Source organism: Centroberyx gerrardi, chromosome 10 (assembly GCF_048128805.1).
Source record: "Centroberyx gerrardi isolate f3 chromosome 10, fCenGer3.hap1.cur.20231027, whole genome shotgun sequence".
NCBI lineage: Eukaryota > Metazoa > Chordata > Actinopteri > Beryciformes > Berycidae > Centroberyx > Centroberyx gerrardi.
In genome coordinates, this window is record NC_136006.1 from 28,651,800 (window position 1) to 28,679,794 (window position 27,995).

Here is a 27,995-nt window from a genome sequence, read left to right on the forward strand (position 1 = left end):
TGCGTACAAATATTTACATTTTTATTTATATTCTTTTCCACAAAAGTATGCAGTCACAAAAAAGGGATGCCAAAGATGGTTTCCAAACTCACCACTGGACATGTAACTACGCTATACAGTACGCAGCACTGAGTCACACAGACAAAGACAAAACCTATCCAGAAGCTTTGACAGACAGTCGGTGCCGTTACAACAGTGGCTTTGACATTGAACCAGGTCATCTGTGTGTTATATATAGAGCTGTATTAATTTTTGACAAGCTTTGGTAAAAAATTACTTCCAAAAAAGGTAGCATAAAAAGAAACACAGGCCAGAAGGCAGCTCTTGTGAAGTGGGTGCCGAGGGATCGACTGTTATGTGAAGAGTTTGGTAAAAACTTATTGTCAAACATCAATAAATTATGTTATGTTTAATGCACAGATCGATGACAGTCCTCCAGAAAATATGGACTGTAACCAGAATATTTGAATATCTGAAAAAGGACCACAGTGAGAGGGACCCTGAACAATAAGTAAGTTGAACAATAAGTGTTTTCTTTTTAAACGATATATAAATAAATACATAACTGGTTTGACATAACGTGACAAGGCTACTGTAACGAGGATACCAATATTTTAAAAGTGTCTTTTTCTTTAAAAAGTGTCTTTTTCAGCATTCAATCCACAGTTCTCAACCAAAGGGTTCAAAGTGTTTCTTTTAAAAAACAACGCTGTGCCATATTTAGTACAAAAATACATACTATGCAAGACAAGAACTATTAAAATAGTCTTTGTGAATACTGAGAGCTACATACAGCATTGTGTAGTTTGGCTGGCGGCCATGGAGACATGGGCAGTCCAGCAATATTCCTCTGGGTATGAGGAGCTGAAGGCAGAGCCGGAGGAACACGACAAAAACATAAGAGAACAGTAGTAGTGGCATTGAGAGAAAGCGAAGACGGCCGTTGTGCAGCATCTCAAACATGTGACGTGTAAAATGCTCCGAGCGAGCGAGCGAGGTGAAGCTCGTGATCTCGAAACACCGGCGGGAATCTGAAGGGAGCGAGAGGAACTTAGATGGCGTAGTCGTCCTGAGCGGCGGGACTGAAGGCGGAGCCGCGCAGGGCGTCCAGACAGTTGACCAGGATGAGCGTGCCGGTCAGGTGCTTCCAGCGCTTGGTGATGGGGTTCTTCATCTTGTCCAGGCCCATGTGCAGCTCCTGGATCACGTCCCTGTAGCTGTCGCCGATCTGGGCTGCCCACGTGACCAGGAAGTCGTAGGCTGGTTTCCACATGGCCTGCAGACACAAGAGAGAGAGTAGAGGACATCCTGTGATCTACTGAAGAGGATATCCTGTGTCTATAGGTGCGCAACTAAAAGTCAAAACTTTAGGGATGGGACAATAACCGGTATTACTATATATCGCGGTAAAAAAACACAATAATGGCTATGACACAGACCCTAATTTTTATAACCAGCGACTTGTTGGGAGGCTGAATAACAAACTCAAACACACAGCACAGCCCAGGTCTGTCTCTCTGTCATCACTGATGTTTTATAAAAAATAAATAGCTATATTTATGTTGCTAACTGAGTTAAAGTGGATGCAGGCCAGTAGCACTTTTCTTGAGACTCATTTTACTTCATTTATTTTAGATGCTGTAATTTGGATTTTTGTGTTTTTTTAAACTATCCTTACAGTTTCTACAAGCAAAACCAGCATTTTATAATTTTGTTTTTTAAGAAAAAAGTCAAATATTTGACAGAAATATTTTACATATGTTCTACAGTCTTACATTAAAATGTTTATAAAAAAGAGAAATGTTCATATGAGAAATTCGTTTTTAAGTAATTGGAGCATATTACAGTACTTTAAGGTTTTCATCTTAATATTTATCGAGATAATATCATACATCGAGATAATTTGGGCCAAGATAATCGTACTATGGAATTTTCATATCGGCACAGGCCGATATGACTGACATGCTAGTTTTAAGATGATATACGATATCATAGATTACTGATTCCCTTTACGGTTGGGCGATTGGATGAATACATTGGGGATTGGCAGCAAACTCAGTCCATCACTGGTGGAAATTCCCTCGCTGATTTTATTTACTTGTAGCTCTGGTTTCCCTGTAGTTCAGTGCAAGACACTCAGATGGGGAAGCACACGCAAGGACAAAAATGATGCCAAATTAATTAAAAATGGATTTAGAGCCAGAGCCTTCCTCAGGGTGTTCTGGGTTTGTCCCATTTGAGTATCTTGTGCTTCTGCTACCTACTGGGAATGCACCGCCATCCCATAACAGTTCAGCAGGCCTTTTTTCCTTGACTGTGAGGACATGCACTGCATGCATCTTTCTTGCCCATTTAAAAGCTACATTTCAATTATGCGTACACCAATGCACACTATGCATCTGTCCCCATTCCTATTTTCACTTTAATCTGAATGATCAGGTCATCACCATACTACATCATACTACAGTTGAACAAGTCTTACACAACAGTAAGACAATGGTAAACTATTGTAACCCAGGCGTACCTCACTGTCCACCACCCCGTTCTTGTCACGGTGCGGAGCCTCGTAGGCGTCCATCTGCTGGCGGGAGACCTTGGCGAGCCTCTCAGCCAGCTCCCTCCACCGGCCAGCCACCTCTACAGCTGTGGTCAGCAGCACAAAGTCCATGACGAGTCTGGCCACCAGGCCCTGACAGTCCATCTTCAGCAGAGCCTGAGAGAGAGGACATAGGAGTATTTCAGGCTAGATTCAGATAAAAGAAGCACTGACAAGTTCCTGCAGTTGATGTAGAGGTTAAGATCTTGGATTCTGGAACCATGTGGGCCCTGCTAGCTTGGGACTGAAAAAATAAGTCAAAATCAGAATTGGCTGGGGATTAGCAGACAGGGTAAGAGAGGACAACAGTGAATAGTTAACATGGTGTCTACTGAGGACGAGAATGCTGAGCAGAAGTCAGCGAAGGCTGACTAAAACCACACAAAACAGCACAAAGAGACTTGCTAATGTACATCTTCTACAGGTTTCATGCCGCTGACTTGATCCTCTGTTATTTTCCATGGCCTGCCTCCCCAGCCCTCCTGCAAAGCTTCAGCTTTGTGCATTTTTCAAATGCTTTCTGGTAGAATTGGAAATGAGAGCCTAGCGTTGCTTCTACAGCAGCGCTCAGGCTGCAGTCGACTCTGAACTGAGGGGAGGAAAGCACTTGGTGATTAACACTGATAGACAGGGCAGGATGCCGAGGAGCTACAGGTCAGTATGGTGAATGGCACACGGCAGCATGTGTATGCATGCTGTATTTAAAAATGAGAAAGAAAAACTAAGCAAACGATGTGCAATGTGCCAAAGTGGCTTATGTTTGTTTGGGTTTAACCACATTGGACAGCAGCCCAGTTCCACCCATCACCCCTCTACCCTCTCTGTCTCCATCAATTCGGGGAAGATGACTGGTGCTTGTGGGAAAAGCAGGCCCAGTGGAAATACAGGCCAGACAGGGCATGTCAAAACCTATTTGCAAAAACAAATGTGGCACATACAAATACAGGTACGTGTGCACTAATGCATACAAAGGATACACATGCGCTGATCCATGCATCCCACTCCCGTATATATATACACACACACATACACACACACACTCACAGACAGACACACACACTCGAAACTTTCCCCGGACATTCTGCAGTCACGCATGGCCGGACGCACTCCGCTGCAGCCTTTGACTTGCAGACTCAACAGAGCGGCAGTGAATTTAAAGCTCCAATTTGGACTTTAGTTCCATGGGCAGGAATGTGTGGAATGACAGGATATGAAGGAGGGGAGGCTAGACGGAAGAGGAATGCAGATGCCATGCTTCAACAGCCTCTCTCGCTCTGAGACGGGACCAGGAGGATGAGATAGCCGCGGCTGCGGGGCCAATCAGCCGCCGCTGACCGTTATCCAGGAATGCCGAGCCGCCAGCAAATTGCATTAATCAAAAAACCCTGAGGGCAGTTTTGCGGCCACTTCATCCGAGCCTATTGGACAGATTATACAAATCACTTCGCTTTTGTTTTGGCCTGGAGTGACTCCGATTGTATTGGCGTCACAGAGCGTTTGTTTGTATGCACGAGAAGCCGTTTCTGGTTTCTTTGTGGATGTTGTGTATATGTTGTCGAGGGGAAGAGTCCGTCAGAAAGATAAGGCCTTCGACAAGCACCTGTTTCCTCTTCGGATAACAGCGGCAGGAAATCCCTGCCGAAATAAAGGAGATCACTTCCTGTCTCACCTCCAGCTTAAGTCGCTCACCGGACAGGAGCGCTGCTTGGTAACAACAATGCTCCACATATAGACCTGTTGACATTACAAACAGTTCTTTCAGTATTGACCCGCGGTCAGATTGGCGTGTCTGCATAAAACACTGAAAATCCCCAGCAAACGTTTTGATATTGAATAGATGTTGAGCTGCTACCTGCATTATTTTGTGAAATATGGGCCTAAATATCTTTCTGATATCATTTGTGCATTGATTTGGCTTGATGTTGAACATGGCCTCCTCCCTGCTGCACATCACTATCCATCAAATTCTTGGTGGGACAACTTGGAATCCACACTAGCCTACTGCTGACGTAGGAAGCTGATTAACATTAATATACCAACTGTGGCTATAATGAGACCGCTCCCCAAACCAAATATAGGCTAGTGGTGTCCTCATCTGTGCAGTGAACTGCCACACAGCGCCACGCCTCCCCGTTCTAAACGCACACCTCCTCGGTGTACGGCTTAGACAATGAATAATCAATAATTCCACTTGCGACGCTCCCCGGTGCCTTTTTTGTACTTTGCGGCCTATTAATTCCTCAAGCTCCCATTTAATTGCTTGTCTAATCTATACCTGATTCCTCCCCTCTCCAGTTTAACATGGCGGCGAACTGTGAAGGCTTCTGGGAAGTTTCACAGGAGGCTTACGGGGGTTGAGAGGGGATGAGAGTTCAGACAGATAGTCCTCATTACCTCCAAAAATCCACTCGCATCTCGTTCATCTGAAATATTCATATAGTAATAAGACAAGTTTATTAAGGCATGAGGCGGGAGGTGGCAGTTAACACATTGGGGAATTTTATGAAAGCGTTTTGTGAATGTGCAAGTTCAATTTCATGCTTTCCTAGGTGTTGCGAGGTCCATTTCACTAGACAAAGTTTTGCTAAGCTCCACTTTAGTTAGTCTTATCCTGGAATGCCATACTGGATGAAAAATTCAAGATGCTATAAAGTTTTGATAGCGCTTTTTAAAAAAAAGTATTTATCACATACTGAATGATGTGCCCCACTAGTATCTGGGAAGATTTTAAACTAATAATTGCACTGCAGTAGATGGGGTTAGAATCCAGGCGGGCTATAATTACTGCAATTTAAACAGCTTTAGGCACCGCACCATTATACCAAGACTGTGGAAAAATTATATGCTGTGCTGTTTTTCTAAAATGTCAGCTGGGCATTATGGATGGGTTATGAGACTCTCTCTCTCTCTGTGTGTGTGTGTGCGCGCACATGCTTTAGTTAAATGCCACAGAGATTGTTTCACCAGCTCAGCAATCAGTCCGCTGAAGCCCTGCAACTTCTCCACTGCATAAATCATCTGCTTGTCAGAATGAGAACACAATTCCCGCAGACATATTTTTGAGATAGGGGCAGATAGGGAAATGAGGCGGGCGGTTCAGATGTCTCTGTCTTTACAGTGTGAGACACGCTCAAGACGCTTCTCTCATTCTAAACAAAACGCTTCAAAGCTAAAATCTCGGTACAGGATCAATGGCGTGTTGAGGCCGATACGATACACGGGTCTTTTTTCATCAGCGTCTTTGCAACATACCAACCGCTCTACCTCTCTTCCTGTTTCAATTTGCTCTCCGCTTCTCTTAGTTACACAGCCGGCACTGTCAATCTCTCCACTTCAATCTCCGCCGCGTTACTTCTCTATCCCATCCTCATTTTCCATCTGAATTACTCCACCTTTCCCATTTGCGCCACCTAGACTAGATCTCAGTCACGCTGTGGCTTTACAATTTCTCTCATTTTTTTATTTGAACCTGCTTTCTCATCTCTTTCCCTTTTCTCTTGGTAGGTGTCCGCAACCTACTGCACACCCCTGCACCCTCAACTCCAAAAGATTAGAGAATTGTGGGTGCTGTTTTTGATACTTCGCCCTTTGTGTGAACCCTCTTCATTCTTCACAAACTGGCACACAGAAAAAAAAAAAAAAACACATTCCCATACAAGGCCAAATCTCTGGAGAGGGGAGGAGATATGTTACGCAGTCAAATTATTCCATCGCAACAGCTTGCCACACCCGACAACTCAAGAAGGGAAGTGAAGAAAAAAAGAAGAAGGAGCCTGGGGATGGTGGAAAAAAATGGAGAGCTGTGTACAAAAATGGCAAAGTACAGGCCTAATCACACATAATCACCCTGGTGGCCTCTCCAGTTTTCAAAGTCATCCTCCAGAAATAGGATGTTATTATTCCCATGGCCTATCTGCTGGAGTGATCTCGCTGCAAATAATTCAAACGTGGTAGGATGGAGGTCTGCTGCAGATCTGTGCGAGCGCTTTAAAAGAAAATCCCCCTTTTAGCATGAGGCACAGCGGGCTTCTCACCTATGTCGTCTCGTGCCTTGATATGTTACAGAATCCCGAATCTTTTTCTAAATCTCAATCGGTTCACTGGTACTGAGAATAGGATGAAGGAGAGGAGAGGGGGAGGAGAGGGGCAGTCTTCCCTCATGCATCTCGTTCTTTACTTGGACAGAAGCATGAGAGGAATTTGGAATGGGGGAGACGAAGGAGAGAAGGTCATGCCGCGATTTTAATCTTAAGCCGGCAGAGGCTTCTGTGGCTGAAGAAACAATATCAACTACTGCCTTTTAAGCCCCTATTTAACCAAACACGTTGACTGCAAACACATTCTTATTTACCGCCTGGAGGAGTAGTTGCAGGGAGAAGAACGGTTATACACACACTCACAACTGAGAGCTGCCCACAGTCTGTAGCATTAGCACAACCACAGTAACATTAGCCATGTTATAACTGAGATAATGCACAGCTAGAGACAGTATCATATATAGAGACAGTGCACTGTATCAGTTTTGAATGGGGTAAATCCGTAATGCTAAAGATGGCGGCTCTGACGTAAAACGTATCATCAGCAAAACTGGCCAATCGATGCACCTTTGTGTGCTTATCACAAAGAAAATCCACCAATCATACTTTCTGGTTTACACAACGGCAGAACTTTGTTATTTACGACAACTCACGCAAGTTGGGGGCAACATCAACTGTCTGCCAGCAATCGTTTTAACACTCCATGTTGTTAACAATTCAGCAGTTTTCGTAAATATCTAATGCAAATGATTGTATGTATGTCAGAACTTTAGATATAGACGACTCCCCATTCAAAGAGATAGGAGTCTTGTCTTGTTAGACAAACTTACTGCCCGGGAGGCGTTACCAAGATGGAACCCGAGTGAATTGACTTTCCTTAAAGGGACTTTGGCACAGCATTGCGGTCAGTTTTGCAAAATAAACCCTGACCCTGAAAGCATTACTCCACAGAACAGACAAAAGTCACCTGGCTCTACTTATCAACCGAAGCCAAAGAGAATGCAACAGTTAAGTGTCTGTCTGCGATAATGTGGTCATATCTATGATAGGGGTCTCGGGGTAAGGGTACGGGGAGGACAAGGAGGTTGTGAGGACCACAGGCGCCTCCAGGTCCATAACTGCCGCTTCTGTTAGCTTCTTAACAATGAGGCAGGAAACATCTGCAGGCCTGTGATCCTCAACAGAGACACAACCTGGCTCCTTTCCATCATTTAGCAACTACCACCACGACTTCTTCACAGACCCCCAGTCCTACTCAAATTAGATCACTGTTATGCAAGAAAAAAAAAAAGCCAGACTATGATGATAGCTTCATTCGCATAAGACTATTATTACCTGGGAGCATCTAGGGATTTGTAATATCTGTCTGTGATCTGCCATCATGTCAGTAATTTGTCAAGTAAAAATGTCTGTCATTAGTAATTTTAGGTACAAAACTGGCTTTGCAGTACACTAAGAATAAATTTCCTCTTGCTTGCTCCAGATGAAAACAATAGGCTGCTGTTTTCTCACAGGTTGCGCAGTAGTTGCATATGTATCCAGTTTTTAACCTGCTACATGGTCATAGTGATTTGAATCATTTCAACACAATGTACATTTTTTATGATAGTTGTCTTCAGGCAGTGCATTTGGTGTCATTATGAATCAGCCCCAAGACATATCAGAACTTGTTCACTTTGTCAAATGTGGAAGAATGTCAAATTCAGTCTCTAAACACCCACGTAAAAAAACAAGTTAACCCATGCAAAGTCACCTCTGGCAAACGTAGCGATTGGATAGTAATTTTCAGTTCCATGAGGTCACCAGGTAATGATAGACCTGTGTGAATAATAGGAACAAATAAATGGTACTTTTTCATTGCCAATACAGACTCCTTTAAAGCTGCAGTGAGCAAGATTTTCATGTAAAAATACACCCGATTTATCAGCCTGAATCACTAAATATGGCTGCAATAGAGAAGAGCGTTGCACCCCAACTAACTGAGACTCCATAGATCCACTCCAATTAAATTCTTGTGTCAGTATGGACACTGGTGGGAAATCCAATAGTGTCTCCTAAACAGCAGTGAACGAGCGTTCTGTTCAGAGAAAACTGGACTCACCAATGTTAGATCTTTTTCTCTCTTGTATCTTTGGTATAAAGCATCACAGACCGGCCGGGTTGGTAAACATGAGCAAGCTGTGTGCAGTTTACTGACGTCACCTTACAGGATTTTTGGGTACTGAAGTTCAAATTGTTCAATCAGTTACCTCTCACTGCCATTTAGAGCCACCAATGTATGAGCACCAATCAGATCCATTACTTTTACTGAACAATATCGACTCAGATCAGTAATTCAGGGTCATGATTAAGATGTAATACGTTTTCCTCCATGAAGAGATCTCACATCCTTTGAGAAAGCGTGATATTGATATTAGTATTGTTGCATTCCTAATGAAAATGGCTTTGTTTTCTATTTGTTTAAGATCAGAAAAGCCCATATGATCATGTGACCTGAGCACTGATCCTGGATGAGTACTGCTGATGTTATCCTAACTGGTTTTAATTCTAGCCATCTAATAGGGACGGATTTAGACCTAGGACACCAGGATGCAGAAAACCAGCAGTGCTCTGGGTCCCGAGGAATCGGAATTGGGACAAGTCATTACAAATGTTTTTTAGCCAGCTTGACTGGCCTAGTAAGACATAAGTATTCTCTGTCCTCTATTATACAGCAAGGATTAAATAACACCATCCAACTAAACAAGAATCTGAGTCCTCCAATGTAAACTCACCAGTCGAGTAAATACACAAATTAACTCATATTTTCTACTGTAATTGTTGTCATTTGTAAATACAGGATATATATGCGGTTTAAATGTTTTCATAATGCCAAAAAACTACAGTGGTCTTTAATCTTACATGCCTATGGGGGATAGGGGGAGTAAATTAGTTTAGAGCCATTGTAATTTCCTTCCTGACTGGCTGTGATATAACAAATGCCACGGAAAAAACAACACTCTTCGTCATTAGGAGCCAGCCACTAAGTTCAGCAAAGATACAATTACAGTGTCTGCATCAAGTTCACACCACCCTGCAAACACACATTACATTGAGACACACACACACACGCACACACACACACACACACACACAATGGCATGGGAGTTTCCTTGAGGAACATCCTGTTCAAATATACAGTATGTCACCTGCAAGACTCCTGAGCTTTGATGACACGTGGTTAATAGTAGAGACAATTGAGTGCAGGGTAACAGGAATATAACCTGGCTGGAAAGCTATTCTGGTTTCTAAAGACTGAGTGACAGAGCCGACAAATGACTGATAGGTGAGAGTTATTGAATGATGGTCCAATCTCAGTTATCCAGAACCTACTGTTGCTCCAAGGAAAGAATAACTGAGGTATTTCTCATCGGTAACTGCAAGGGTCACAAGCAAAGACCAATTTATGGTTCATATTCAAACAGCAATAAACCTAATTATTATGGTACACTGAAATGGTTTCTGGATGAACATCTAAAAAAGTTTGTTTTAAAACCACAGCCGTTCAGTATGACGCAATTTCTCTTTTGCAATTCTTTTATAAAAATACCAGATATTAAAGATGGGAGGTGCACTCCGCTCCCTTCTGTTCAGCTTGCCAAAGGCTTTGTTTTTGTTAAGTAATGACTGGGAGAGGCATCGACCCATTGGGCAGCTGGCAGGGCAATGCAACATGATAAATCTCAGCCGGCGCTCTTAAGGAGCTCAGTATTCCCACGAAAGTTTACATTGAGGCTGCAAGCTTGTTACTGTTTGCTGCTAGAGGCTTTTGTCTAACTCAAAAGGAAGTACTGGTAACTTTGATTATTTGTTTATGTTATTCCTATGGTCTAGGACAACCTAATCAATATTTGTGAACATAAACCACAATCGCGAAAAGCCAAGAACCAGGGATTGAAAGTTAATAATTTGTAGCTATCTTTGGAATGGAAGAATTTGTATTATGCAGCTATTACTACTACTACTGCTAATAATACAATTCAAAAAAACATAAATATCTATGTTTATTATGTTTAATATAAGGTTTCAAATATTGCATGTATCATTTAGGCTCATCAAAGAAAAAAAAAAAATTAGTTTGCAAGTGTGCAGGAGAATTCATCGCTCACCACCCAACTGCTGTCTCTATGGCTTGCAGCAAGGGTTCAATTTGTGGTCATTATTAATATATGCAAAATATTTATATCTTGGTTTGGTATGTAAAGATGTATATAATTAATGTCAATATGCCTCAATGCATAGGCAATGCATCCCTGCCTGAGAATCAGCTAAATATGGGGCCCGAGGGAAAAACAGGGATAATTCTACATGTGTGTGTATATATACACTGCTGATGATCCCTTTCTTCATGAACAATCAAAGTAGATGAGAATGCATTCAGACATTTGAGCACAAAGGCAGCTCTTTCAGAAGACCACAATCCTTTTGATTTGGTTCTCTTTCTTCTAAAGATAGACTCCCATCCATGTCAAATGACACACCAGCAAATCATAAGAGATTGTTTTCTGTGACATAGAAAACAGTTAATTTGCAAGAGGGGAGAGAGATGAGGATTTCATCTGACAGTCTATACGCACTAAGCCTAACACTAAAGCCCACCCAGCACTACAAAATCCATTCTTCAGAGGACAAAAACTAGCATTACTCTAGATGCTTCTAAATGGCACAAACAGCATATTTGTGTCAGCTCAACAAAAAAGCTTTAGTAATTGCCAATTTGCTAGATTGGTGCATGCTTTGGTTGTTCCCACAGTAACCAGTAGTTTCGGTGCGACCCTGACACTGGAAACTTGAAAACACTGTGCTGATCTACACTCAGCAATGAATTGTACAGTACTAACCCTCAGAAATGGCATATTTTCAGACACCACCTTGTATTATGTTTTTTTCCATACTAGAGTTCCACTGTGTCTATAAATGGTTCTAACTAGTGTTTACAACCCCATGTAAATTACAGTGTTTATGTTCCATCTTACTTTGGAGCCTGTTCTGCTGTACTATTGCCATGACCTCCGATGGATACTCAAAGCAGGATATTTTTTAAAGAAAAAGAAAGGGTAGAAATAATAGAATAAAGGCACTAGGAATGCTCAATACTACAGTTCACCACTCTTTTCAAAGATAACAATTTCACAGTGGAATCACATAAGTAAAAACAGTAAAAATGAAAATGCAATGTTTTATGACACCTTGAGCCATAGCCACAAGTCAGACTTGATATGAGAAGAGCGTTCAATATGTTTGTTAAGCATCTCAAGGTGGGAATTGCTACCCGTGTTGCCGGAGGCAACAGTGAAAATCGCTGTCCTGAAGAGAGAATATGCACAATGGAGTAGCAGAAAGAGTTGTTTGCACATTTCTAGTGTACAGAGCTCAGCATTTTGTCTGTCTTTGAAGAAAAGCTGAATATACTGAAAAGGGAGCAGTATGAGGCATTGACACATGACAACATTTATGTCTGGAGTTATGGCCTCCTCTCTGCTGTGGACACATCTGTTCTCTCTGCAAGGGAGGCTCAAGTAAAATCCCTACTATTGTGTAACTGGGCTAAAGAATAGACATCTGATATTCTAACAGAAGGAGGGGAGAATGCCTTCTGAAAAAGACATACTATTATTGCTATGAGAGCAGAAGTATAACCTTGTGAATTTACTGTTCATCTATACATAACAAGCACCCGTGGCTCTATTTTTAAGCCTGTCACTGAGAGGTTATGACATTTAGTCACACATCCTTGAACCTCTATATCTGCCCATAGTAAATGCCACTTCCAAAATCACTTTAATGACAAGAGTTGGGGTCTGTTTCATTAGGCTTTTTGACAGCCCTGTTATTTTCCTTAAGACTTTGATTCATATGTGGGGGCTTAAATGAAGACAGAGCATTAACAGAGCAGCCGGAGCTATCAATTGGATTTACGGGTGCAGCATACATACACTGCACTGCACTCTTATTGAGTGTAATTCAAGAGACAGAGGCTTGGGCGGGGACGGACTCAGGCAAAATATTCTGCTGCTCTCCACAACTCCCAGGTCCCTATTAGACCCTGATGCCTACACAGCATTTATTGACTGTACTCCCAACTGAATTAGCACACTGGACCATAGCCTCAAGCAGGTGTAGGCAGATAACAGATGAAAGTTACAATTGTGCTAAAAGAGAGAAAAGAGTCTGCTGCCAGAAGAATACAGACAGAAACCCATGGCTATCTGAATGCACAGACACACAGATATAGGACAGAACACATGCAACCAAGAAGCAAAAGTTAAAACAGGGAAGGACACTTCACACGATTCTCAAATCAATAACTCAGACAAAATGCGAAGTCACTGCAACAAAAGAGGGGAAGACGATGCCAAGGCTATAACTTACAGTCAGGAGTTCTTTCTGGAAGGACTTCCTCTCCTTGCTCTCTGCATTGTTGCAGTCTTCCTTCAGCTTCTCTAGCACAGATGCTACCCTCTCAGGTTCGCTATCTAGCTCTGCGCGGCAGAAGTGGGTCAAGGGCAGGTTGCTGTAACCTAGGGCATCTGCAAACGCTCGCCAGTTGCCTATATTCTCCATCAGTACAGTTCTGACAGAGGCGTAGATGTATGTGAGGAATTTGCAAGGCTTCAGTATCTGCTCCAGTAACAGTGTAGTGGTAAGGTCGGGCCCACTGAAGTAAATGGGCTTCACTTTGCCAACCACTAGAACATTCTTTGCATGTACAAGCCCCGTCTTGCCTTGATAATATCCAATGTACCATTCTTTGGTCCACAACTGACCCTTCAGCTTGATCTTCTCCTCGCTTAAGAGAGCGACAAAGTCTCCTTTTTTGTACTCTAATAAGTACTGATTTTTTGTCTGGCGGATGACTGTTTTGATTAGTTTTCCAAACTTCAGGTTGTTGATTCTCCTGTCCTGGAAAACAGGGTACTTGGTGGCAATGGCAAGAGGAGACAAGACTATCTTACCCACTTCCTTCTTCTTCAGGAAGCGCCTTTGCACTGACGTCTTTGGACCTGTCTTGGGTGGTGGTGTTGGTGTCTGAACACAAAATTGGGCCAGTATACAATCTTGGTCATCTTTGATCTGGACCCTCAAGGTGAAATCTGAAACATCTTCAGTGTTGCGAGAGGCAATGACATAGAGAAGTCTGCTAACCTTGCCGAGTTTGACCTGGAAACCCCTGACCACTCTGGCCTGCTCACTAGCCTTTACCTCATAGTTGGCCATATTGGAGTAAACCCCAACGCGGAGGTCCTGGGGTCTGGACAGGACAAACTGGTGTTTGCCCCAGAGCTGCAGTGCTACTGGTGGAGTAGACTGTGCCTGCTTTCCTACCTCACTCACCAATAATGTCTTTGGGGCACAGTCATGGCCAAAGATAGCCACAACAGTTTTGAAGGATGGGTGAATATGCTTTGGACCATACACTCCTAGGGTGATCTTTTTGACTACATGCTCCCAAACTGTGGAGTCTGGTGATAGTGACTGGGACTGAGCCACGACACACACATACATGCATGGTTCAAGGTTATCCAGGCACACCTGGACTGTGTCTCCATACATGTATGCCTGGGGAATGGGCGTATAGGGGCCCTCTTTACAGTCACTCCTGACACACATGACCTCTGTTGTCTGCCTGCTCTCCATTTTCACCACGACTGACACTTTCATCTCCAGAGTAATGGTGGTTTTGGTCTCCATGTTGCTGAGTTTGATCTCCACCACGGGGCTGACGGTGGTGCAACGGTCATTGTTGAGCTCCAGAGGTGGATCCAGCAGAGCTTTCATAGAGATCTGCTGGGTGTCTCCAGGAGCCACATGGCCCTCAGGTATGTGGATACTGATGCTGGTGTCTGGAAGCTGGACAGCCCCTCCAGAGCTGTCTAGCCGACACACTATGTTGGTCTCCACCGGCTGTGTTTGGCCCCAGCCAGGGTTCTGACCCAACGAGTCTAAGTCGTGGCAGGACCTGGCCAGCTTGCGATGATTGAGCCACGCGGTCCTGAAATCCTCTCTGCTCTGGAACTGTTCTGGTGCTGGGGCTTTCAGGCCTCCAAAGAAACCAGAGGAAACCTGAGGACTGTCAGACTGAGCCTGTAGGATGGACAGCTCAGACAGACTGTAGGACCGCTTACTTCTAAAAAATGGGTTGTCCCTGCGCAACGTTTGCCCCACTCCTACACTGGGACTAATGGGGTTCAAGTCGAAAATGCCACTGCCAAAACCATTAATGTTGACAGTACTGCTGGTAGAGTTTGGTGCTGATGGAGCCAGGGTGTCAAACAGAAGTAGGTCTACCGATTTCTCATTACTGTTCTGATCAAGTGGACTCTGAAGACCCCCATGGAGAAAAGGGTTGGTAGAGGTGTGGGTTGTTGTAAAAGGATTTCCATTTTGGAGGGTGGTCGGTTTCAGAATCACCCCTGTCCACTCTCCTAGAAGGTCCATTTCTTTGGCTGCCTCCTCATTACAGTCTCCAATAGTGTCAATCATCCCACTGTCACTGAAGGAGGAGTCTCTATAGTTGATAGGCTGTACGTAAGCTGCAGGGATGTAACCCATCTCTGTATTGTTGTGGGCATACCACCACTCTCCTCCCGATGTGTCTAGAACATAGAGACGATCCCCTTTGGAGAATTTCAGGGTGGTAAAGCTGGATGGGCAGTAATCCTTAATGGCAACAACTTCCCTGGCAGTGCCGAAGGAGGCAGTAGCATCCAGTCGTAAGGCACTGGGAGAAGGCACTGAGAAAAAAGCACAAAAGAATGTCAGGTTTAAAAAACCCTAGAGACGATTCATTCAATGTATTAGTTAAGACAGTGCTTTTTTAAAACCGTGCATAATGGCTCCTTTCTTCATATAAAAAAAAAAATGTATTGTTTTGTTTTAGCAGCTAACCTTTGACATCAGTGAGACTGGCTTCTGACACTCCCTCGCTGAGATCTATGAGCGTCCCCTCTGACTTGCAGCGAGGGAGAGAAATGTTGTTATTGGTGGTGGCTCTGATTCGATGGGCGGCCATTGTTGGTCCTTTCCCTGTGCGCCAACCTGTGTGTTCAGGCTGCTCTCCTGGGTTCCCTTTAGCTAATGGCAGAGTTAGATGTCAACAGCCTCCCATGATCTCTGGAAGAAACAGAAAAAAATGTATTAAATAATATGAATAGTTTTGCCACAGCCTGGTCTCCATGGCGGCATGATCCTCAGAAGCCAAATTCAGCCAAGGCAACAGCAAGTGAGACACTTCATTCCTCTACAGCTGAACACTAAGAAACTTCAACATGGTGTGCTGAAAATCATTTTGTACTACTCAATTCAGTTTATGTTATGAAAATGTAACAATCTGATAAAAAGTTCAGATATTGTGCTCAGTATGTGGTAACTGCGGCTGAGCCAAGTTTGATAAAAATTTGTTTTGGCTCTCCTGTAAATTCTGCTATAACGTACTTACGCGCCTTTGGCTCCAAGCCCTTGAGTCATCACACAAGTGCACCATGATGTCACCATGTGACCTGTACTTGTTGTATAATTAACCTTTAACCTGTATTTTATAGTCTCATTAAACTGGCGTGATGCCTTGTGATTTTAAAATGGAATCAGGCTTGAAACATGCTCACTAATGCAAATAGAGTGAAAACCAGCAATAGTAACAGAATACAAATGAAGATGTGTCCTCGTATGTATAAATGAAGTCAAGCAGCAGTTTCATTTTACACTGAAAATAAAGATTCTTGATGAGGATCAATACAATGAATAGGACGGGGAAGAGAAGAAGACAAGGATATTATTCACTAAAATGTTTAATGCCTTACTTACTAAAGAATTATTAGTCAAGTTTTATTTATAAAGCACATTACAGTCAAATGCTGTGGTGAAAAGAAATTATTTGTATTTGCTTTTAAAAGAAACTAGAGTTGGGGAATTTCTTTGGTTATTAGTCAGGCGATTCCAGGTGATTTTATTTTTAGGTACTCCAGGATATGCATTATTGGAGTGAGTGAAACTACATTGACTTTAAAAACCTGTTAACCCCAAAGTGCTGTGGTAGCACAGTGTTGTTGTAACAAAATATTTAATTCATGCCTTGACTTAGCCACTACAGTTAGAAAATCACTGAGCTATTTCCAGGTATGTGGATGTACAGCCACCAGCCTCCAGTTGACTGATGCTTATTTGATTTCTACCGTACTGCCTGGTGTATTTCCCTTATGCAGGGCTCTAGGGGCTACACTGCATAGAGTTACACACGAAATAAAGAACAAATGAACACACACACAGACCCCCAACTCTTATAAAAGGTACTCCTCCCAAATACCTAATAAACAGAGAAAATAAAAGAGTGAAAACAGTGGTAAATTATGCTTTATCACATTCACTAGAAAGTCTACATAGAGAGCATTCCCTTGCATCTCTGAGATATATTATGGTAGACTTGCTTTTTTACTTGTCATAGATTATTTAAGACATATAATGTTATGTTTGAGACAGCATACCCAAGCTAAATATTCCAACTCCCCATCTTCTTGCCTTTGAAATCTTTATCCTGTTGATGTTGATCATGCCCTTCACTCATCGCGCCATCACTGAAATATTCGACCCAGTTTTAATTTGGAAACTTTTTTCACTTTGCTGCTTCTCAGCTTTCCAAACAGTGTTGCAAATCAACACAAACCAAGCCATAACGGCTAGTGTAAAAGGGACGTGCATAAATGTGTGTGCGTATGTGTGTGTGTTTGAAATGATCTAAATAAGTTTGATCCCCCAGCTCCCTCTCAGAGTTTGGATCTGGATCAAAACCAGACCAACAGGAGAGTAAGGGACTTAGAAAGCAATATCCCCCCATATAAACAGAATAACAAATTATTTCAAGGAAGTCTTTTGGCTGTCTGACTCATAAATTCAGATGTCTGACTAATGTTCATGGATTTCAGCAAATTTATGTGTACAAATTAGGTCCTAACAGATACATGACTTTTGGGTCCTATTAAAAAACTTATGACTGAACAACATCTGACATATCCTACTGATTTTTTTGTTTTTGTTTTGGTGATTATCTGAAAACAAAATCTTAAAATTTGGTTTTCAAAGAGCCATATTGGGCCATATTGACCTCGGTAGCTCAGTTATTCAATATAAATTACAGCCCAAACAGCATTCTGAGACACATGTACACACTGGGTTTGTGCACTGAATTTTTCTTTTCCGTAAAGAGCTAGTGTAAATGTGAAAACCAGCCCTATGTGATGAAGCCAAAATCAAGCTGTATAGTAAATCTATTGGTACACTTTGAATATGTGCCAATACCGACATAAATACAAAGTTATTGGAAAGGTGACAGTATACAGGCTGATGTTGCACTGGGGCTAAAATTCCCAGACCGTGCCTCAGCCAGTCTGTTTTCGTCCTCCTGAATACTTTGGGGATGACACTTGCCTTCTCTTTCCCTCAGTCTGGGAAATGTGGTTTGCATCACTGTGTCTACTCTCTTTTTCAGGCCATAACAGTTATGTTTTTGCCCATTAGAAAAGGCAGAGAGACATATTCTTACCCTTATTGTGTCAATGTAAATAAGAAGACTACAAAAGACAATACAGGGCCAATACTGCCAACTGCAGATGTGGGTCAGTGGAACACACTGGTTCGAGAGACACCAACATACGACTGCAAGCTTTTTACCTCCAATTCATAATTCATAACACTGTAAGCTTAGGGAAGACAGATTGCATAGATAGGGGAAGGGCTTGATGATAGCCTTCTACTGACATGCTTCTACTAGAGCATGAGTAATTCAAGTAGGCCAGTTGTCGAGCTTACACTGCTTTGTAACATTGCCAAACAAGAAAATGTTTTAGAGGCACAGTCTACTAAATTCAGCTTTCAGCTTTACCTATGTTAAAGTTAGTTACTGCACAGTAGTGTCAGTATTTTTTATTTACAATATAATTGGTTAAACAAATCAAAAAGGCTAAACAATTAAAATGAATCAAGGGTTAGACCAATATATTGGATTGCTAATATATCAGGCTGATATTGCAAAGTCAACTACTTGCACAACTATAAATAAACCTAAGCATCTTATTTGTTTTTGTGACCAGCGTTTCCTGTAGAGCTTTATAACCAAGGCGGGCTGTCTTAGCAAGAATTGTGGCAGCCTTGGCTGACAAATTCCCGCAAAATTAATATTTCATTGTATTAATGAATTTCACTTGGACCAAGCGGTCACCTGAGTTTCAAAGTTGGATACAGTAATTAAAGCTGCTGTTGGCAACTTTGGAGAAATCAGAAAGAATTTGAAAGCATACAACAACAAAAAATCCCCCCCTCCCTCTCTGCTCCCTCCCTGCCTACCTCCAAATGAGGCTCAGGCATTTAGCCTAGGTAGCAGCTTTGTATTATAATTACAAATGGTTGACAGTTTTATTGTATTTGTTGTAAAGTTATTGCTAATAAAAACAAGACACAAAGTGACAGACTCACGGACCTTTCCCTATGATGTCACCATAAACACGACCCAACACTAGATACTTGTAATTTTTTGGAATATTTTGGCATGAAATATATCAAATTTAAAGATACTGAATTTTGACATGATATTCTGCACAATATCCAGCTATCGACCGCTTCAATCGAAAAATATCGGTATCTGTATCGGCCTTCAAAAATACATATCAGGGGAACCCTAAAATCAATGTTGCTCCACTAATTACAGCCTCATGTTACCATTTCCTCCCTTGACTTGTGGCCCTCATCTCTTTGAAGCAGATTGGGGGGGTGTAGGTTGTGTCCATCTGCCTGGACATAAACCCTGGGTGGTCTGCAGCAGCTATCTAAACCTGGGCTCTCCTCTTCTGACCACCCGGGAGCATTTAACCCCCACCGCAGAACATCCAAATGGAACAATAGTGGGTGGGGACTTCTGGCATGTAAATCTGAGCAACCACTGTCAACAATAAAAGTCTGTCATGCAAATGACCAAAAGTTGCCTGGTAATAAGACATTGGCTGAGGCCATTACAAGGCTTAGCTAACTTCTGCGGTAATAGCATGTCAAAAAGACTCCCTCTGGACGTCTTTAATAGAATTTCTCCCGAGTACAGACGCTCAGCCATTACCGCACCTCCTTTGGTTGACATAATGTGGGGAATTAAAAGTTAACACTGCTTCATGCATCTGATCAGGGGATTGTGTCAGGAAGGAATGTCCTTGGCACTAATGCAGGTGCTTTCTTCGGTGCCTCAACAACATAGCAACACGGCGCGACTGCTGCTTCACCCTTTAAACGCTAACGTCGGTTTTACAGTGGCCGACCGACCCGACAACACTGTTTCAGAAAAACAGTATCTTTGTTTAAGCATCACAATCTGTTGTAAGAGAGAAAGAGAACAATGTAGCGCTCTTCACGAACAGCATCGCCGTTAGGGCCGCCGCGAGTGAGCGCTCTCCCTCCATCTGTTTTAAACAGAATAAAAAATGACTCAATCAATATGGGGTGCTTTGCCATCTGACTTCACACCCACCTGACACATTAATTACATCATTACAGTCAGACAAAGATGTAATAAAATACTAAATTATTTATAGAGAGCATCGTACAGGCTAGATAGTCCAGTGAACTTTGGTGCATTGCCCTTGGCTGCTGGCTATGTGAGAATAAGTTGGACATATCTTTTTTTTCCTGCCTGTATTTGTGGTGTTTAACAGCATAGGTCTATTGTCAGCCCTATTAACCTCAAATGGTCTCAGACTGCCTGTTACTCCGTCCTTCAAGCTGTCTGCAATGGGAGAAGGGAGGGATGGAGGACGAGAGAGAGAGAGAGAAACTAACAGCAAGACAGAGAGAGAGACATGGAACTATTTCGCTGGAGCTGTTAGCTGGAACTGGCTCGACGCCGGTTGAGACCGATAGGGTTCTTGCAACAAAAACCAAAGCAATGAATATAAAATTGTAATCCACATCTGCTATTCTCCCACCTCTGCTTCTAATTCCTTGTCTGGGCCTTGGGTAACCAAGCGAGGTGGCCGTACTCGCCGAGCAGCAGCAGCAATGGCAAGTAACCCAGCTGAGGCACTGTAAGCCGATTACCACACAGTTCAGTGCAGCGGCCACGGGAGAACGGCCCGTCTTAAAAATCGCCCTTTCCGTTACCAATCCCCACGCAGGAAGGGTACTATGAAACTGTCATCCATGCCACTCCTTTTATTCAGCAATTCACTTCCTGTCGTGTTGATGTCCCTCGGGGAATAGGCCGGTGCCAAATGGCTTTTATTACAGAGTGGCAGGGAAAACACAAAGCCCCTTTTATCAGCAGATAAGGCACCGCCAGATACTAACCTTCATCTCAGAAAAGTGAGAAAGCTATATCAATACTCAGGTAGAATGTTAAAACAGGATTTTGAAGGGTTTAGAAAATAATGAGTTCCCAGAAGGGGGCTTGGTTATGATGCGCATCTTTAGTTTATCCACTCTCAAAAAAAGATAAATAAAAAAAAAACATACAAGCAGCAAGAAACATGAAACACATATGGAATTTCAGTTTTTTTCTTAATATGGTGCAATATCACTGCATCTCTTTTGTGGTGCTATCTCATTTGTTTCTCTCATTGGACTACTCTCTTATCACAATCTGTATGAAAATGGAAAAGTACAAACTTAAGGGTTTTCAGTCTTTCTGAACTAATCTGAGGAATGAAATTACTGACAATGAAATTCAATAAGTCCGAAAGAAATTAATGAAAAAGGCAAAGTTCTATGCAGCTTCATTATAAGGGGGTGTCCTGTAATGAGTAAAATAAAGTTGCAAATGATATTATTTGAATCTTAAAATAGTGGTGAAATTACTGTAGAGTAACATAAAAAGCTTTAAGAAACTGCACCATTGCAGTTTCTTAGGTTACACTTCTGAGCAATTTTTCCAATCACACAACTACTAATTTCCCATCAAAACATCAGACATTTACAATTCTAATATTAATCTTTGCAATAATTATTACTTTATTATCATATGGTGTACAGTTTACCATAGACTGAGTTCCTGATGACAATGACAATGGCTCTGCGCACCACTATTTGCACACTGTGCCCTGGATCTAATTAACCAAGTAAACTGCAAACCAATGGACAAACCAATCCTATGATAAAGCTGATATGTAGCGTACACACAAGAGAACTCTACAAGTTAAAATTGGATGTTCTCCTTATGTAGGAATGTTTAGCGATAATATTAACAAAACATGCTTCGGTTCTTATTCGTCATGTCCAGTTCATGCCGGTGCTTACATTAGTAAGGAAATCCATCTTGTGTGCCTCTGTACATCTGGATACAGGAAAAGACGACAGAGGATGAGCATTAATGAAGCACGGGCTGTAAATGCTACAGTCAATGTGTACAAGGCCAAAGGCACACAATGACATTCGCCCCCTCAGCAATAAACGGGGGGAACGGCTTCATATTCTCCTTCGCGACCGGCGCAGATGTGGAGTTGTGCTGTGTTTAAGGAAGGCTGCTCCTGAGCAGGAAGTGGCTGAGCAGCAGAAACAAGGAGGAAATGCCTTTGTGATGAGAGCCAGCCAGATCTCTCCCGACTCTCCCTGCCTCCCTCGTCTCCTTCAACGGAAAGCCTTCGACGCATTGTTCTCATCTTGTGATTCACAAAAAAGTGAGAAATTCCGCTTGAAGTGGGACTGCAAATGAGAAGAGTGTCCCACCCCCACTAAATGAGACATTGTAGATTCACCCCAATTAACCAAATCAAATTTTGTTGGGTATGGTCACTGGCGGGAAATGTTTTACACACACACACACACACACACACACACACACACACAGGAAGTGAAACTTCAGAGTGAAATCCAAATCCACACATCAACGTTTTGCCTCTCTCGTCCCTTTGGTATCTTTGATATAAAGCATCACAGACTGGCCGGGCTGGTAAACATGAGCGTGCTGTGTGCAGTTTACTGACATCACCTTACAGGATTTATGGGTATTGAAGTTCAAATGTTTAAAACAGACACCTCTCACTGCCATTTATAGCCGCCCACGTGCAGTGTTGTCTAGTGTAGTATCCAACAACGTGATATACGTGCGACGCAGCTTAAAAAGGTTAGGCAAACCCGGTTACAGTGCATCACCTTGTTGTCAGAGTGAGGGACAGGGACCTTGAAATTGCTTGTGAACTCACCAGATAATGTGAGTGACACAGATGCCTTGTTCTCAGGCAACAGAAAATGAGAGTAAGAACACAAACGCTCTCTTACTGAGTCAACAGTGCTCCGGCCTTGACTGGTTGGAAAACAAAGCTCTAATATCTCATGTCCCGGGGCAAGGTGGAGCTAAGCTTCAGTGTACACAATTGTCATACTTAAGTGTTGCCGAGGGAGGAAAAATGTTTCACTAAATCTGTAAAATTACACTCGGGCTCAGAGCCATCTCCACAACTAGGGCTAAAGCATAAGCAAATGCTGATTACTGATGTTGCACTTTAATGAGAGGAATATTTAATAGGGTGTGTGTACAGAGCAAGCAGTCGGCCCTATGACAGAAACTGTTGGGGATCTTACAGATACACTATTCCGACAAAGAAATGTGCGAGTAAAACCGCTCCAACTGTTTCACCTTACGCGCCCTCCTCCGCACAATCATAAAATGTTTCATTCTGAGGGAAAAGTTATTTCCGCTAATAAATAAGTCATTGAAAACTACCTGGGTGATGTGCCGGCTTCAATCAGAGGAGGTATCACATCCTAGCGCTGCTCTTTTTCAGAAAACCATCCGGCTATACTGAGTATCTCTCCCATATCTCAGCTGTCAGAGCTGTCAAGACTCTGCAGCCACAGCTCTTGATTGCCTGGGGTCCACAGCCAGTAGCCAAACTGTCTGTTCTAAGACTAAAAGTTACCCATATATGTAGACGAAGACCTTTTGCGCAGTAATCCATTTTGTAAGACGCACAGTCTGTGTTTGCTGACCAATCTGTTGGTCAACCATCCTCAGTGTAGTAAGCTGCTGACTAGGGGCAATAAAAACTATTGTGCATGTTAGAACATTTGGGCAGCCAACACCTCTGGCACTATCAGCATGAGGAGTCAGTGGGTAGATCTGCTTAACTACATGTTGGCTTTACTGCTTGTTTATGCCAGAATTACAACTGTCATGCACATTAGTTCTGGCAGAAGGCTTCTCCCAAATGTCTCTTTCTCTCCCACTGCAACCAGGCGTGTTTCGGTCGGGCGTATCTGACACAGAAAGTCATAAAATGCCGGGAAGAAAAGAAAATGCCCCCAAAAAAATTCTATTAGTGTTGCTCTAGCTCTAGCCATCAATCTCTACTTCATTCCTTACCTCGCAATATAAACACACCAAGGTAAAATGGCTGCAGGGATAAAGTGAAAAGGAATGCGTGGTATGCCGGGGTCCAAATGAAATCATGCATTATTCAAGTAAAGGGGGAAAAAAGAGAGGAAAACTTATCATTCTTTCAATAACAAAGAGGAGGTTAGAGGGCATGTTAAACTGTCATTCTGGGCTTTTATAAGGAATTTCATTGGACTTCTTTCGTTGTTGCCAGTCTTGTCACGAACTACAAAACAATGGCATTACACGCCCGCACCCCTCCCCATCCACCCGTCTTCCGAACCCACACACACGGAGTGACATATACACACTCCATTCCCAGGCTCTCTTGAAACATACTGCTCCAGTCACATTTCCCAAGTACAACACTGAATGTTCACAGCCCGTCATGGAGCATTCCAATGTTCAAACAAGTGAGATGCAAATGAAACTGATAAAAAGGTATGTTCAATGTTCCCTTCCTGATAACGGGTAGAGACAAGCGCACGCCTTCAACAGAGAACACTCACTCTGGGTTCCAGCTGATGCCTAGCGTGAAGGGGGACAACTGCGAGGGAATGACCACGCTACAGGATGACTCATGCACAGTATAATCGCTGGCTACCATCACTGACAAGTAAGGCTGACAAGGGCTGCCCTGGGGTGGTGGTGGTGGTGTGTGTGAGGGGGGATGGGGTGGGGGGGGGGGCTCAGCAGCTGCGTATCTGATGCCAACCATGCCAGTGCCCTCTCTGTCATAATTCACACTGTAATCAGTTGGAACCAAGCCCCGGCAAGACCGAACACCGGGAGACGCACGTTCACGCCGGGAGGGAGAAGCTTATCTGGAATCACATGCACATTCGTTCAGACAATGAACTCTATTGAAGTCCAGCTGTAACCTAAGATTGGGTCCTCGAGATGGGGGGTGGGGGGGTGGGGGGTGCAATAGGTTTTGCTGGGAGAGTGACTTCAATAGTGATAAAATGTCCAGTCTGATAGAATGCAGTATTGTCACAATATCAGAATTTTGTCTTCGATACCGTTAGTAAGTTTAATCTGTAAAAGTTTGACCACAGCAATCAAGAAGAACCGTCAAGCAATGCGTTACCACACTTGGACAGCTTTGTAGCAACTTTTGCACAGGGGGGTTTGATGTATTTTGGGTGTCTTTCTTTGTCGGCTATGTATGTGACATAGTTCCATATTTGGCTCCTGGCACCAGTTTTGTCAGCCAGTTTAGGTGGACTGGGATCCAGTTCAAGATGTGGTGTACTGTTTGATGCTGTTGCCATGTTTTTAGCCATTTAGCTCCCGACTGCTGCAATCCGCTGTCAAGAGCCAGACCAACGAATCAGCTTTCAAAGGCAAAATACCTGCTTTGAAATCACGGATCGGGGTGCGGTCAAATGTGCAACATGCTTGAAAGTTTCAACCCATAGAGAGCAGTGCAACAATTTTTTGCCATATGATTTGATTTGCTCTTGAAAGCGATAATCCACAAGATTCTTGTTTTTCTTGATTTTAGTGACACCTTTGGTGATAAGCAGTCGTTGCTTTGGTGTTTTGCATTCAATGTAGGCACTAGCCCTATATAATGAAACAATAAAGGCACTCAATGTTGATTGTGGCATCTTATATTTCTTCTACCTTCTTATATTTATTCCAACAAAGCCCTGTCGTTGCTTCCGTAGACGTACAATGCATCACTTCCTGTGCAGCAGAGGATCTGTCCCTCATAGTTGTTTAGAACAGCAAATGTAAAAGAACTGGGTATAGGTTGAATCACTATTGTATGGTATCAATGGGTGATAGAAAGTAGCAGAGCGGACACTTATTTATATGGAACAGTTGCAGATTAGTACTTTAACTATGCTAATCCGCATGTGTACGTCCTCTATAGATTATGTTAAAATGGAATCCTAGTTTACAGAACACACAGAATCTAATGTTTAGAAAATTCAACACTGAATTCAATCTTTCTCAACGGTATCAAAGTAGTATTGAAATTCCAGTTATTGTGACAGCACTGATAGAATAGGACAGCTAGGAGACAGCTAGAAATTGTACTATTGCACATCAGATAGGAGACGCTGCCCTCTACTTCACACATGTTAATCGATCTAGGTCATCACACAGCCAATTTACTCTTGATGCTATTGATTATTTCAGGCAGACATCACTTCAATTTCATAAGAAAAAGAAAAGAGATATCCACACACTGGACTGATTGTGTATTCTACCAAAACTGGTGTGTCAGATCATAACCATGCCTGACGAAGACCAGTTTGGATTGAGACATTGCAAGATAGTGAGCGAGGCCATTAATCCAGGGTATCTTTCATCTACTTCATTATCCTTCTATTCATAAGCAGATGGTCATGTTTTGGGATGGGCATACACCGGCTCCTTCTACGTGAACACATGTAAGCTCACTGAATCGTGTTCATGGTATATTCAGATTGCTAGAGAGCAAATGAGACTGACTCTTGCTGCTGGCACAGTAAGACATTTAGTTAAATAAGCTATATGGTATTCATGTATTATTCAATATGGAAATTCTATTTTGAAAGCAATAAAGAGGCTGTGGTTTTGATTCCACATGAAAAAAATTCAAATCTACCAAAAGACTTGATCACCTTTGTTTTGCATGCTGGTCGGTAACCCAATTAATGACTTTCCCTTGCTGTAAGTGCTACAGCAGGTTACTGGCAGCCTACTGTACTTCACTAGACAAGAGAAAACATCACACCCTTCTCTCCATACCAACCAAACTTCACTGCTTGAGAAACTTGAAGGTGACCTGGAGCGGACAAAACAGCAGATTAATGCTTTGCTGTTTCCATCATTGCAATGTTAGCAGCCTGTGTGCCAGCAGACAAGTGGGGACCAATATAAGCCACTTACTGTTGTATATAGTGAATGGCAGATCAGCTTTGGAAAATAATTAGAAAAAGAGGAGACTAGGCCATAGCTTGTGTTATTGCAAGCATTTAACAGTTTGGTGAGCAGGGCTGGTGACCACAGACAGCCAGAACAGAATAAAATGGGGCTTGCAATTTGAAGCATTACACAGCAGTCTGTGCCCTCAAGATGATGCCAAATCCTCACTTGAAATCTGGTGGGTTGTGTTTTTTTTAATGCCATGGCAACCGATGTCACGCACAGTGCCTTTTCCCCTAAAGAAAAATCACTATCATACTCCTGAAGTATTCCTGTAGTGTTCCTTACAGTGTGTCTTCGGTGCTCAGTAGTGTTTATAGTCACCTTATCGTACTTTATGGTATTTGTATCTCCTATGCCATTACTATCATTCCTACAATATTTATTTAGAGACTTACGGTTTTGCTGTGATTTTTAGCATCTTTCTAAAAAAATAAATAAATACTATAGGCTATGATACCGTTCTCTCGAACGGGTTGCAACTTGAAGTGAGGGATAAAAAGACTTTGATTACATCAACGTAGCAAAGAGTCTTTCTTTTACCGGTAACAAACGTTACTCTGGTTTCGTGGCATCTAGGATACAGTGAAGTACAAAATAGCCTACATGTCTGGAACTTCAAAGACGTGCACATTGCCTAGTTAGGGGAAATACCGAGATAGAAAAAAAAGAAAGAAAGAAATGTAAATATATTCCCCACTGGAAAGACGGGCGAAATCGAAATGTTGACCTTCATGTCTTTGTTTTACCGCGTCGTTCTTTCGAGCACATTTAGCCGACATTATATCACTTTTGTTGCCTTCCATAACGAAAAGTTTTAATTCTTTGGCTTTACGATTCAGTACGTCGCTCCCAGGTGGAGCGACTGTTTGTTAGACCCCGGGAACACTTTTAGCTGTGCAAAAAGAGCCTGTTTTCATAAATACGGTGAAGAGGAACCCGGTGAAAAGATGGCAACTTACCTGGTACGAAAGCACTCTAATTTTGTCCCATGAAGCAAACGCATAAACCAGGCTTAGTTTGTCGAGCTCTCCCAGTTTAGTTGAGCTTGTGTTTCATC

At 42.6% G+C, this 27,995-nt stretch overlaps 1 protein-coding gene across 2 annotated transcripts; it reads right to left on the minus strand.

Annotated features, from left to right (window-relative positions):
• On the minus strand, positions 1 to 27,993 carry LOC139924586 (SH3 domain-binding protein 4). Of its 2 annotated transcripts, XM_071915669.2 has the most exons (6): positions 27,898 to 27,993; positions 21,937 to 21,973; positions 15,562 to 15,784; positions 13,045 to 15,407; positions 2,525 to 2,713; positions 1 to 1,276 (listed from the first exon to the last, which is right to left on the minus strand). In XM_071915669.2, exons 3-6 carry the CDS (start codon positions 15,683 to 15,685, stop codon positions 1,052 to 1,054), a joined length of 2,901 nt encoding a protein of 966 aa, XP_071771770.1. In that variant the 5' UTR covers positions 15,686 to 15,784; positions 21,937 to 21,973; positions 27,898 to 27,993; the 3' UTR covers positions 1 to 1,051. The 2 variants fall into 2 exon arrangements, with proteins under 2 accessions (XP_071771770.1, XP_078142340.1); XM_078286214.1 differs by lacking the exon at positions 21,937 to 21,973.
• Between the last annotated feature and the right edge of the window lie 2 nt (positions 27,994 to 27,995).